The sequence below is a fragment of the Zosterops lateralis genome, assembly GCF_965231275.1.
Source record: "Zosterops lateralis genome assembly, chromosome: 7".
Taxonomy (NCBI): domain Eukaryota; kingdom Metazoa; phylum Chordata; class Aves; order Passeriformes; family Zosteropidae; genus Zosterops; species Zosterops lateralis.
The window spans coordinates 16,019,382-16,033,391 of NC_139767.1; the positions used below are offsets into that span (position 1 = coordinate 16,019,382).

General features: G+C 37.7%; 1 protein-coding gene across 1 annotated transcript in view; it reads left to right on the forward strand.

The window, feature by feature from the left end:
- PDE11A (phosphodiesterase 11A) overlaps positions 1 to 14,010 on the forward strand; it is a gene marked incomplete at both ends in the record, with an annotated part of 109,370 nt that overhangs the window by 84,351 nt on the left and 11,009 nt on the right. The window contains 5 exons of the mRNA XM_083865812.1: positions 1,875 to 1,975; positions 5,935 to 6,012; positions 7,335 to 7,402; positions 10,367 to 10,437; positions 11,450 to 11,533. Coding sequence (XP_083721938.1) covers positions 1,875 to 1,975; positions 5,935 to 6,012; positions 7,335 to 7,402; positions 10,367 to 10,437; positions 11,450 to 11,533 — 402 coding nt within the window. The remainder of the gene's footprint in view (positions 1 to 1,874; positions 1,976 to 5,934; positions 6,013 to 7,334; positions 7,403 to 10,366; positions 10,438 to 11,449; positions 11,534 to 14,010) is intronic.

The window sequence follows — 14,010 nt, forward strand, 5'->3', positions numbered from 1 at the left end:
TTCTGGAAAACAGTGAGTTCTCTAGTTCCTGAAATCTAATGTCTCAGGCTCAAGATAAGGACAACTGTGTAAAAGTTCATAGATTATGTCAGTCTAGATGCTTTTCTTTATCTTTCCCATCTTAAAAATCAAGAATTTTATGAAAAAAATTATTTGGATTCTACTCTGGCTTCTTCCAGAGATGTAAAATATTACTTGAACTGTAAATCTTCACCTCTGATCATTCAGACATCTTCTTCTCCAGGTCCTCACATGTAAACCAGAAAATTAATGCTATGGAATTTTTATCCAACACATACAGTTTGCTAATGGAACACAGCCCTGCTTGGTTTGGAATAAATGCAGATTTGGAACCTCCAATCTGCTTAAAAGCACACCTTCTGTTACCAGCTGAGCAACTGGTCTCTCTCAAATAAGCTGAAATATTCTAGTCTGTCTTTGCTGTCTAGTTGAAAACATATGTTCTATCACTTATTCAGATTTTTAGCATGTTGGGCTGATGGGCTATTTATCCTTTACTCTTTACATGCTAAGCTCAATGTAAGTGATCGTGGGCTCTGTAGTGACATGGTTTTATACTCCATGAAACAGGTCAGAAAGGCAGTAGATATTACAGGATAACAAACAACTTGGTAAATTAGCCCTGCTGCAAGAACTCCTATTTTCTTCTCAGTACCTTGGTTTTAATTTTTTTTTAATAATGTTCAGATTCACAAAGCATTCTCAATATTTAGCTGAAAAGGAATACTTTTATGCATGGGAAATTATTTTTTTAGTCCAACAATTAGCTTCTCTTTTAAAAAATGTCACTTCTACCTCCCCAGACCTTATCTCATATATGTCCTCATACCATCATGATTATAGTAACCCTTTTGCTGGAAAATTCTTGATTTTAAGGGCATTTTAATCTTCCTAAGCAGTAGATGGCAGTGCATACTGAATGTGGGCACTACAGGACTAAGTATCACCAAAATAAGACTCTGTTTAAGAAAGAACTTCAATATTTATGTAGGAGATTAGGAAAAAAAGACCTGTAATATGTTTATGAATGATAATATATGTGACTATTGTCACAAAGATAATTTCTTAAGCTTACTTTTAGAGTTTTTTATTAATTTTGTTTCTTTCATCTTATTTTCTTGAGAGTTTCACAGAGCAATTATAGGGTCTCTGTCCCTCTTGTTTTCAGAAATTCATTTACAAAAGAACCTTCCCCCTCTCAATAACAACATCAAATAATTAATTTCCTTTCATTTTGGCCACAGAGCATCTTTCAAATTCTTAATCCACAATCCCTTAAAAAGCAGCCACAAAGGGTATTTAAACTGCTTATAAAGTTGTGGTTCTTTAGCCTACACAGGCAATGGCTGAATACACTGTAGGACAAGACAGTAATGGGCAGAGTGAGCAAATGGGCTGCTTTGAATGAAAAATCTGATTTAGTGTCCTTGACTGCTCTAACAGCAGTTTGTGTGCATGCAAGCAGCAGGACAGATAAATCTATTAGGATCACTACTCAAAAGCTCCAATATGCAGCTCCCCAAAACATTTAATAAGATGAGAGATTGAGATGTATCCATAGTTTTTCCCCATAAACTGAGTCTGTGCAGGGTGAGAGCAGAGAGTAAATCTTTACTCGACAGGCTATAATTTCAGCAGAGTTTAGAAAAACATACCAGGTGCTTGATAACAATCATCAACTCTCCTGCCTCGATGTAATCTCAGCAGTATTAACATTATTATTTTGTTGTAGTTTTGCCATGAATCAGAAAAGGCTTGTATTACAGGGAAACAGTAGACTAACAAGTTAGGAAACCTTTTAAAAACCTATATTGATTGTTAGCCCTTTACCTCTTTTATCTCTTTCATTATAGGGTCACAACATCTTTGCTAACTTGTCCTCTAAGGACTACAGTGACCTTATGCAGCTTCTAAAGCAGTCGATACTGGCAACAGACCTCACTCTGTATTTTGAGTAAGTATTGGCATTTCTGGTATTTGATGAATGAAAATTCAGAGAACTTACTCTAATGACCTATTAAATACCAATAAGGATACATAATATGAGAAATTAGTGTTTAGCTATGGTTGAAGAGGTTTAGTCTAATACTTAGTATCTTTTAGACTAATAGAAATATCTCAAGTGTCCAAGTAAGTATTGCTTTAATGTGTAGCATGTCTGTATCAACCAAAAGCAAGTGAAATCCTAGGTTTATACTTCAAAGCAATCCCAGGAACCAGTTACAACTCAGTCCCATCATTTTTCTGTCCCTTCTATGATAATTTCTTCAGGCATATAGAAAATCAATGATGTTTGAGAATTCTTTTCCACTATTTCTAAACATGTTTGCTAAGAAATATTGTATTTAGTTACAGACCCAGTTGCAGAAGTAACAAAACAGACACTTTGCTGGCTTTGAAAACAAATTATGCCAATTCACATCACATGATGAGAATAGGTCTTAAAAAGCTTAACTGGGGAGAAGTACACTCGGATCTCTCTCATCCAGTTTTCTTCCTTTTCCTTGCTTGCAAATCAAATCTCAAAGTAGGTTTCGATTGGGCCTGTATTTTAAATATTGTTAATTATCACCAAGCCTATCCCAGTGAGGATGTGTGGGAAGATGCATGTGGCCAGAGGAGTCATGGTGTTACCATCACACTGCACTTCTGACACCTGGCATTAGCCTGCAGCTGACTTAGGGGCAGAAGTGCTGGCAGATGTGCAGTTTCAGTGCAGTGCCTTTCCAGTCTTGACAATAGGTCATCCTTAGGAATTTTTGTTTGGTGTCCATTAGCATCTTGTCCTGTCTGTCTTTCTACCATGTCTCAAATGAAAGGATTAGACTACTAGGGGGAGTTTAGCTTAGATATTTGAGAAAAAAATTCACTGAAAGAATGGTTAGATATTGGAATAAGTTCTCCATGGACATGGTGGAGTCACCACCTCTGGAAGTATTAAAGAGGTGGTTGAAGGTTAGACTTGATGACCTTGAAGGTCTCTTCCATTCTGTGAGATACAAGGACCATTGATCCTCTTGTCTCATCATAAATAAATGCTGCAGAAATGATTTGTGCTCCCATGGAGGAGATGAGTGACAGGGACTGAGAGGACAGCTGCCCTGCCACAGCTCCATGTGCTCCCCCAGCCGAGATCCTGGAGACCCTGGAGGAGCCAGAGAGGGCTCATGGCACTGCCTTGGGATAGACCCTGTTCAGACCCAGATGTGATGGAGCTCTCCTCCTTGCCTGCCATAAGCTGAAAAACTATTTGGACAAGTTGTTTTCCTAGTTTTAATACAGAGAAATAATGTCCAAAAGGGATATAACTGAATTGCAAGTTGTTTTTTTTTACTTGCATAAATAATTTTTTGTGCTGCATGAATCAGAAGACTTTGAGCAAATGAGGCCTCTTTACTCAAAACTCTGCAGACAAGTTATTTTTTCCTCTTGTGTTACTATGATTCATTAATGAGGTGGTAGCTATGCTAGTTTACTTCTAAAAGTGCCTGAAAATCACTCTCTAGAAACATTGGTGCCTTACATTTCTAAAGCCACCCTATGTGAGCAGCTGTTTCTGCACAAGTATCTAATTTGTTTTTCAGTTTGCTACATCTTCAATATTTTTGTAAAAAGGGGAATTCTCATATCAGTATTCTTAAAACAACTAAACCTAATAATCACAAGCTCCAGGTAGCAAATCAGCAACAAAACTCCAGGCAGAGCAAGACTTAACTTTCCAGACCTTCTCAAGGCATTACTTTTATAAAAAAAAATGAACAAAAAATACGACTTTCACTGAAAGATCAGATGGGAAATATATTTGATTTTAGTTTATAATTCTACATAACGATACTTGTAGATAATACAAGTAAAAGTATGGAACCAAAATTAAGTTTATGGAAATTCATTCAAATGATATCTTGAGCCACTGGGCTGTAGGGCAAATGGATTTGTTATACATAGGAAAATAACCATCCCTGGCAAAATGCAGCTACAGTCAATGTTACTCAAAGACCCTGGAAAATTGTTATAATTCAGTTTGTTTCTGAAATTCTGCCATATTATACTTGCTTATTAATAGAAAACCTCATAATTTTGGATACTAACAGTAGGAAATGCTAAATTGTTTCATCATACATGGCTGCTTTCCTCCTACGCTGCAGTCCTTCCTACACTGAAACTTCTCTGTGGAGCTGGACTACTACTTCTGTATCCATTTAAATGGATTTCAAAGAAAATCCTTAAAGGTTTATCTTAACATAAGGCCTTGAGACTCACATTTTCAGTTACTGTTTATGGATCTCTACATTTTAAATTTGACTATTTTATGTTTCTGGTGTGTCATTTTCCTGAGATTTCAATTTTAAACATTCTTGCCTGTTGTTATAATCCCTAGCTTTCTGATATTTTACATACCATCCCGCAAAGTCTCTCAAAACAATCTATATTGTTTTCATTCCTCTCGGCGATGGACTTCTGTATTGACCACTGGAGTCAGAGAGGTGTTCCTCTCAATGACCAATCCTTGACCAAATCCCAAATACTATATAAACCCTAAATCATAATAAACCTTCCTTCTTTTCCCTGCTTCTACCTGATGGGTGAGTGTAGTTCTTTTTGTGTCCCTAACTGTGACACTTGCCTTGTATGTTTTTTGTCCAGAAACATATTAATTGCTCAGAATATCCAATACTTCAAAATGAAATCTATTCTTTCCAAAAGTATAAGGGATTAGATATCATCATGCAGGCCTTTTATAGCCCTCTTCTAGCTGCTGTATGAAAGCCATTATAGAAAGGCCTTACAGTAGGAATGACTGGTCATATATATAACCATGACAGTCAGGGACCAAAATATTGCAACATGCCCCACATAATGTTCTGTCCACTGATCAAAGGAGTGTTTTTGGAAGTGTGCATCTCCTGGTGTGCAGACATGTACTGGCTGCCATCAGACTGCACTGTCAATAATCACTGTTCAAAATTTCAGTCTAGTTGAAGTAAACATAGAAAATACAAGACTTTGCAAACTCTTTTCTGTAGTTAGATTTAACTACATTTCCTCTTGACAAAGAGCACGGTCTCATATGAGATGGGGCACTGGACTGTCACTCAGGATGTAGGGATTCATTTGTTTTCCAGCTTTGATGCTCATATGTTGTGTCACTGGGGGGAAGTTGCTCCAGGTTTTTGTACCTCAACTTCTGCTACATCGTGGGCAGGATCAATTACATACTGTAGTCACATTGCAAGCAGTGAAAGCTGCTTGGAGTCTCAGTGCCATGAAAGATTACAGATGAGTCAGAGTTTTGATTCTTGAAGGCATCCATCAAGCATTAACATGTTCTGTCCATCTCACATTGTGTTCCTGTTTGAGGACATGAAGAAGGCATGAGAAGACAAACCATGGGACCAAGCAGGGAGACCTAGTTTCCAGTCTATAAGAACTATGAACTCAAGACAGCAGCAGCTTCTGTGTGTCTCTGTTTCTTTCTGTGTGCTGGAAATTACAGGAATTGCACAGCTCTGAAAAACCCTCCAGGATATAGAAGTAAAAACCATTTTGCAAGGGCAAGAAAAGAGAAGTGTGTGTGTGTATTTCTGGGGTGTTTCTATTGTCTGTCTGTCCATTGCTGTAGGTGAACATTTCATGCTTCCGCGGAAGACTGAACATTTCAGAGCCATTCATTTCCTTATCTGTGGAGACCATAAATCCAATATTGCTTTTACTAGGCAACTCTGACATTGATAACAGACATTTATAGAACATGTTCAGAAATTAGTATGTTTCGCTTAAATGGACTGTCAGTGTAACGGCTTTAACAATAATACATGGGGTGCAGTGATTCTGTATCACACAGAGAACTGTGTTTGTCACACTGCTGCCCTGGAAGTGTCTTGTTTCCTTCTCTGACAATCTGTTTTTTTGCAGGAGAAGGACAGAGTTTTTTGAACTTGTCAGTAAAGGTGGTTATGATTGGAATATGGAAAACCACCGAGAAATATTTCGGTAAGCACTGTTTTTTCTTGCTTTCTGGTTATTTCAAAATAAATGTATATTTGTTAAAGGAATTTCATGTATTGTGGACTGAAGGCTTACAATAACAAGAGAAAGTATGGTATGATTTTTAAACATTAGCAAACAGCTGGCATTAATCAATATGACTTCACCTTCTCCATTTTTATTTCTCCTACACAATCAGTCCTGTTTTCTTTCCTTTCTCCCAGCTTCACCAGTTCTTGTTTAGCCTTTCTGCTCTTTTTCCAGAAAGTATTGATATTCTGCCTCTCTACACAAAGATCTTTCCCTCTTCTTCTCATCTTTTTTCACTGGTCATGCACTTCTCTGCTCTCCCAGTCTGTACCTGGGAATTTTCATATACAGAGTACTCTTCCAGCTTTCAAGAATGCCCTGAGCATGCATCCTATTGAAAACCTCAGACATTGTGGGTGGTTTGAGTAGATCACACTTTGTAGACAATAAAATGTGTGTATTTGCATATGCATGCCTGATTAGATCTCATTTTATCTGAAATTTCATTAAAATTCTGTTATCTTTTGGTCTTTTAACAAAATATTGGCCATTTTCTATTTTCCATACCATTTCACCCATTCCTAATTTTAGATTCAGGCAATATATTTGATGCTTCATTTTCAGTGCCCTTGTTCTTCATTTAAACTTTCTTAGACTTTTATCTGCATCATGTACTGTACATAAACGCTTTCTACAGCTGAATGGTTTCTTTCTCCTAATGCATATAAAACATGGTTGTAGCTAGGTATTAAACTACAGTGGAACCATATAGCTCATAGTAAATCTTCAATTTTTATTGTAGATGAGCAGTAGAAACTGCTTAAACAGTGTCTGGGATGCCTCCTGTGATTATAGGCTCTCTTGCTGCAGCAGTCACTTACAAATAGGCATATAAATTAATCCAGTTGCAGGTGTTATTATGTAATAATACCCTTACTTATATCATGTGAAGCACATGCTTTCTAATATATTATAGGTATTAATGTAAGTAGTGTTAGAAGTATTGCAAAATTAGCAGTTACTCCCTTGCAATATCATTTCTTTTCTAGTGTGTAATGCACAATACCAAAATTCATCATTTTATGACCTGCAACACATTAGGTTTCCAAGGCACAATTGTAATGTAAAAGCCACCGTGATGGCTAAGATTTCAAACATAGTCATTCTTTTCTGGAGGAAAAGAAGGTGCCAGGGCTGACATTTTATATACGTATTATTTATTTATGCATCCAGAGCAGAGTTGTTTAGAAACTCAACAAAGGTTGATTCAGCTTGTATTGTTCATTTCTGTTTTTCAGATCAATGCTAATGACAGCCTGTGACCTTGGAGCTGTGACCAAACCGTGGGAGATTTCAAGACAGGCAAGTCATGATTAATAGCAGGGCTGGGAGGAGGCGGGACTGGCAGGACAATATTCCCAGGGCCCTGGCTTACAAGGGACCAGAACTGGAATCAATTTACAGCAGTATTAATGCTTTAAAAAAATAGCAGGGGGTTCTGAAAAAATGGTTTATTGCATAATCTTTCCCTGTACACATGCTAGTCTGTACATCTGGCTTTACAACCCCTCCTCTTGCTAACATTTTAAATCCATATCCAAAAATGGATGGATTAAACAAAAAAGGCATTTAGCCACATATAGCTGCATTTACTTGTTTCATCCCAAAGTTTTGCTTGGCAGTGGCAGAGTCTTCCCTAGATCAAAAATACCAACAGATTTTCTGCAAATTTGCATTAGCATAAAGTCTTCAGTATATATGATAAAAGAAATGTATTCATTTTCTTAAGAATGTTGCAAAACTCCAAGTGTAGTATAGGGCTTTCTTTAACACTCTGTACCTAGAAACCAACAAATAAAAATTCAGGGTTCTGCTGCTGAGTAGGCTCTTTAGAAATATACAGAAAAAATGGATCCAGCATTGGCAAACAATATGAGAAAGCAACCTGTCCCAAAACTCTTGTCCTTCGCCTGGTGATTTTTCCTCTTCCAGGCATCCTTCTCTACTCAGAAACCATCTTTAATATTTCCAGTATCCATGCTAGTCATTCTCTGTCCTTCACTGAGGCCCAGAACAAGCCATTAGAAGACAGGCTGTGTCAGGTTTTGGAGGAATTGACAGCATCAAGAAGCTAATTGATAACATTCCAGTGCAGCTGGGTTGGGTACACGCCTGGAGGAAGTTTGGTGTAACAGCAAGTAATGATTTTAAAGATGGGGTGAAAAAGAGAAAGCTAGGCCAGATAACTAGTGATGGATGCAGGAGCAGCCAGATTACTTGGACAAGGAAGTAATAGAAGCTGAAAGGGATCTACGGAAGTTACACACATATCAACTGAAAAAAAAAAAAAGATTTATGGGGGATAATTCCATAAAAGATTTATGGGGGATAGAGCTGAGGCTTCATCCCAGCTTTCAGTTTTGCCAGGTGAGTCTTTTTTGCTTTATCAGCAGACTGTGACAGAAGTTCTTCTAAGGCTGTTACTCTACTTGGCCAGAATATGGTCACCTTGCATGGAAATCAGGAAAGCTGCTTCTCTCCTGCAGGGGGAAATTGAGTAACAAGATTTTTCTGTGCCACCTGGCCACTGCTGCAGTGTGTGCATGCCCTCCTCATTTTCCCTCCTTAACCCAATTAGTTTCTGCATTTTCATTGATAGCCAAATGTCAGGTAGGGTCTGCTTTCCTATTTGTGAATCTTTGTGCTATGCTGCTGAAATAGTGCTGCAGTCTCTGGTAATCTGGGGGCTTTTATACTTATCACCCTTGAGATCTACAGGTGAAAAGTCCCCTGCAGTTTATTTATACAGGATTATTTTATACTGAAAAATCCAGTCTGGGATATCTTGAAACATTACCAGGTTGAGCAGAAGTGCTAATAAGTCCACAGAGGCAAAACAGGAAATAGCTGAACCTTAGCTGTTCCACAAGAAAAAAACCAAATATATTTGAAACAAAGGGAATAAAAGCCACATGTAAGATGAAAAAAATCAGGAAGAGAAGATTGAAACAGATAAAAGAAGAGACAAAGGGGTAAAAGGAGAATAGGATCAAAATCACTGAGGGACAGGGATGATACTATGTCTTGGATATTTTTATACAATACACTTAGCAAACCCTTAATTACTACTAAATTGTTCAATTATTCCTCTATCTGGAATATTGATCCAGAATTTTATTAATGCACTGGATTACATACATTATGAAGTTCCAAACTGTGATAGGCTGGCTTAATATTCAAGAGGACTTTATAACATCACCTACTTCCAAATTACTTTGGTACTCCTTATTTCAACTACAAAAAGCTTAGCATTTGTGAACGTTATCTACCATGCAGTTGCTAAAGTAAGATATTTTGAGATTTTATGAAGTACAGGTTCTCTGCTTAGTTTATCCACTTGTTCTTTGGCATTATGAAATAATTTCCTAGCTTACGAACAGTACACTGGCATGACAGGAGATTTAGTGTATGAATGCCTCTTCAGTAGATTGGATTCCAGTTTTTTGCATCTCAAGATGCTGCATGTGCTTAACTTCAAGGCTTTGAACATGACAGGAGTACAGTACTGTGTCGGAACTGCTTAATGTTTGACTTCCTAAAATTCCTCTGGTTTCCATAGCTAAATTTATTTTTAAGCTTTGTCTTCTAAGAAGCACAAATCTCTGCAGAGAATAAACATCTTGATTTAAAGTCAGAAAGACGCATTCTAATTTCCAACCTACCACTTCTTGATTTTAAATCAAGATGATCACCACAATCTGAGTTCATACTTAGATATCCAGATCCTATTGTGATGACAGTTATGGGGAAAAAAAAGTAAAGTCTAGTGGGGAAAAAACCCTTTATGAATTCACATTAGATTAAAATAACAGAGGAAATTGTTAATTAATTTTCTTTGATAAGCAAAGTTGTTATTACAGGGTAACAACCTGTAAGTAACCAGAGAGCTCTTGCAGGTTTTACAAAGCATTTTTACAAACATAAGAGCAGATGCCAAAAAAAAGCTATCATTTTCTGTTTTGGTCTCAGTTCTTGAGTAAGTTGCTTGTAACTGGATTGAGTGCTACCTTGGTAGTGCAATATAAGTCCCCAAGTCAACTCCCTGTCAAAAAGGGATAAGTCCCTTTGCCTGACTATGGCTGTTTATACCCCCTGTATGCCCAGTCCCAAAAATTCTATGAACATATGCCTGATGTCAGTCCTGTAAGTGAGGTTATTCATTTCTTTACAGTTAAGCACAGGCTGAAGTCATGGTCTCAGCAAAAACTCATTATCCTAAAAATTATGTAACAAGAACTCTAATATTTATCATGATTTTTATTTTAGGCAGCTGAGCTGGTAACCAGTGAATTCTTTGAACAAGGAGACAGAGAAAGATCTGAACTCAAACTCACCCCTTCAGTAAGTTGTTTTTTTTTTTACTTCTGAAATAGTTACTAACTTGAATAGAGTAAGAAAATATCATTGGGCTCATTCAGAAAAATGAATTGTATTTTTTACATAAAGAGAAACCTTAGAATAAATAAAAGCTCTGTCCAGTAAGGACATTTATAACCATACATAAAAGCTCTCCAGTCAACACAGTCACTTTTGCACTGAGTCCTTTTACCTGTTTTCTGTATCTGTTGCTTAGGTTATCCTATCAGTGAATTTTCTAAGCAGCAGGTTGGGTTTAACACACAGAATTGAACAAAAAAAAAAAAAATCACAGCTACCCGTGGAAATCAAAATTGTCAGATTTACTTTATGGTGCAGCTGCATATATAGCTGTTATTTGAAATTCATTTCTGTAAGTATACATGTAAATATACTACTGTGATTGAAGGGATAAAATAGAATTGAGTGGAATAAAGGCAGATGGGTATGAAGTGTCAAACAAGAACTAGGAAAGTTCAATAAAGATTTTCACTGAACAATTAAAAGAGAAGGCCTTATCAGGTTGAATAACTCAAAATGTTGAGGAGCCATTATCTGGAGGCAACAGGAGAAGGATAACAGAAAATATTCTAAAGAATTTAACTGTGAGGAAGAGAGCCAGCCTAGATCCATCACTGTTTTGCTGAGCTGCAAAACTCTATGTGAGAAAAGAGAAAAGTCTACTCAAAGGTATCTACTTTACATTCCTACAGGAGGTTACTTACCAGCTCAGCTCCAACTGTGGAACATTTATTTTACACTACAGAATTATAAAACACAAACACATTCAGCCTAAAAGTTTTAAAACAGAATTGAAAAGAAACAGTTTATTTTTCATGCCAGGCAAAGCAGTAGGAAGACAGCTGCAAAGATTGATTATGGTTTACAAAGTGTTCTGGTTGTGAGAATTTGATCATAGCTGCAAAGTGCTGGATAATATCTGTAAAATACTCCAGTGTAATTAAAGCATGACAGTTTTGTTTCCTTCTCAATTCAGGCCATTTTTGATCGGAACAGGAAGCACGAACTACCCAGGTTGCAGCTGGAGTGGATTGATAGCATCTGCATGCCATTGTATGAGGTAATTTTTACTTATTGCTCCTGTAGAGTCCAGAGGAGATTGTTCTTGCCTCTCTAGGGAAAAAGAGTGAGCTTTCAGAGCAGCCTTGAAGGCTATTTGAACTCCTGTCTTATTTTGACTTTACCAGAAGTCAGAATTCTATGAAGAAATCTTCAGATTCCCTGAATCTGTCTATAAGTATGTGTAATGTCTGTAAATTCCTATTTAAGTTACAAAAGCTGATAGGGCAATTGTTTACCTTATTATATTTGAGACAAACTAATTGTCATCATGGTGAGGTATGGAGTGCTAGAGGGACAGTCTCAGTAGGTGTTGTCAAACTTGTCCAAATCTGTGTGATGCAAAAGGAAACTGAAGCTTGAGCCTTTGCACTTTCTTCTGGCACCTTCCCAAACTGCTAAGGAGCACTCTAGGCCAAGCCTTTAGGGTCAGTGACAAAAAATTTGTGGCTTAACCTGTGCTGTTTAACTCAGAGTTTACTCTTTTAATGGTGCTTCTACACAGAGTGCCTAGGTGCCTGGCACATGGTGTGTAAGCACCCAAGCACTCCTTTATTAAGGCCAGAGATAACCACAGAATCATTAAGGTTGGAAAAGACCTCTGAGGTCATCAAGTCCAACCATTAATCTGACACTGCCATATCCACACTAAACCATATCCCTAAGCACCACCATCTACAGGTTTTTTGAACACTTCCAGGGACGGTGATTCTCCCACTTCCCTGGGCAACCTGTTCCAATGGCTAACCACCATTTCATAAAGTATTTTTTCCTATCAGAACAATGCTTCTGCCTTTTTGAATTAAACAGCTTCAGGATTTGAATGAAACAACCTTATGCCACTGAAGACTGACTGGCCAGTGATACCTGAGAAAACAGGAGAATGTTCCCATTCAGCATCTTTGGGGAACTGCAACAAGTTCTCCCTGTTCCCACTGCACCCTAAACAGTCTAAGACCTAAAACAGCAATGAATGGGTCAGTGATGATACACAGCAATAACAGCTCCCATGTTAACATTAAAATCATCAACTCATGCCTGAATGTAGCTTCCCTACACAGAAATAAAAATGGATTGGCAGTTCCTTTCATTTTATAGACCAGATATAAAACCAATATCATACAATAAGTATATAATAAGGCCCATAAGAAGGACAATGTACCCTCTTCCCCCTATACCTTGTGGCATCTGAGGCTGCCAGCATGAAAATAATGAAATGACCACCCAGCAGCAATGGCAATTCCTCTTGTGTGACACTGAGTGCAGGCACTTGTGTAAGCAGTAAGCCAAGCTGCTGCTTTGCCAAGAGATCCTGTCCCTTTCTAAGGTCAGTCTTTGTCTTAATGAAATAAACTACAGCTCCATTTTCAAACAATTAAGGCAAAGTAAGCACAGAAGAAGAATATACACCTATATTGTTCAAAAGATCAAGATAATTTTGGACAATATGGGGGAGGGACAATGAACACTGATCTTAGACAGACACTTTTTAAAAATAATGTTTCCTTTCAATAACATAGCTCATATTTCACCAGAATGCATATTATACCAGAATTCATTATTTCTAATAGCATCTGTAATCCAAAAATGTACAGTAAGGCAGGAAGAGCTGATAATCAGCCCATCCTCTGCATGCAGAAACTACATCTGAGCACTAAAGCTCTGGTTAGTTAGCTCCATCTTAGCAGGAGATCTCGGGGGAATATATTCACATCTGATTTCCCTGCTTTCCACTGTGTTTGCATCATGCTGTGCAGCCATTAGCCTGCTGCTCAACAGCTTAAAAAAGAGACACCATCAAACCTGGAAGTCATAGCAGCACCAGCCTTAGGGGTAAACAGAAAACTTGATGCCACAGTATCACACTGCAGGAGATTCTCTCTTCAGTGTGGAGCCAAGTTTTAATTTTCATATCCAGCTTAATCAAACTTCAATACACATATCCCATCAGCAGAGTATTCAGGCATTGTAAATCCACTGTTTAGGGCTGGCTGAACACTACAACTCTGGCCATATCCTAGATTTTGGGTTGGTGGGGGTTTTTACATTCTTTTAAATTCTTGCCATTGCAGTACATTGTAGGAACTGCAAGTGAGGAGAGAACAGGTTATGTCATTACAAATGCAATATGAAGAGATGCAGTGGCAGCTGATAAATAAGTAAAATATTAGCAGTACTACTATAGCTCACTACCACAGCATTTAGAAAAAACATGTTTGAAAAAACCCACAAACATTTGACACTCATTTTCATACCAAAATTACAACATTAAAACATAGAGAACAAAATCAAGGCTTTTGTATTTATTTTTTGCCATGCTAGTGATTAGAAATCCTGAATCCATGTGGGATTCTATAGCATCCAGAGCCCCAGTGGGAATGCTGTGCAGAATGCACCAGTCCCTACCAATGCAGTTGCTAGAGCAGGACCTAATGCTGTGCTCTGTGTTGTTTCACACACACGCAGAGCAGAGATGAT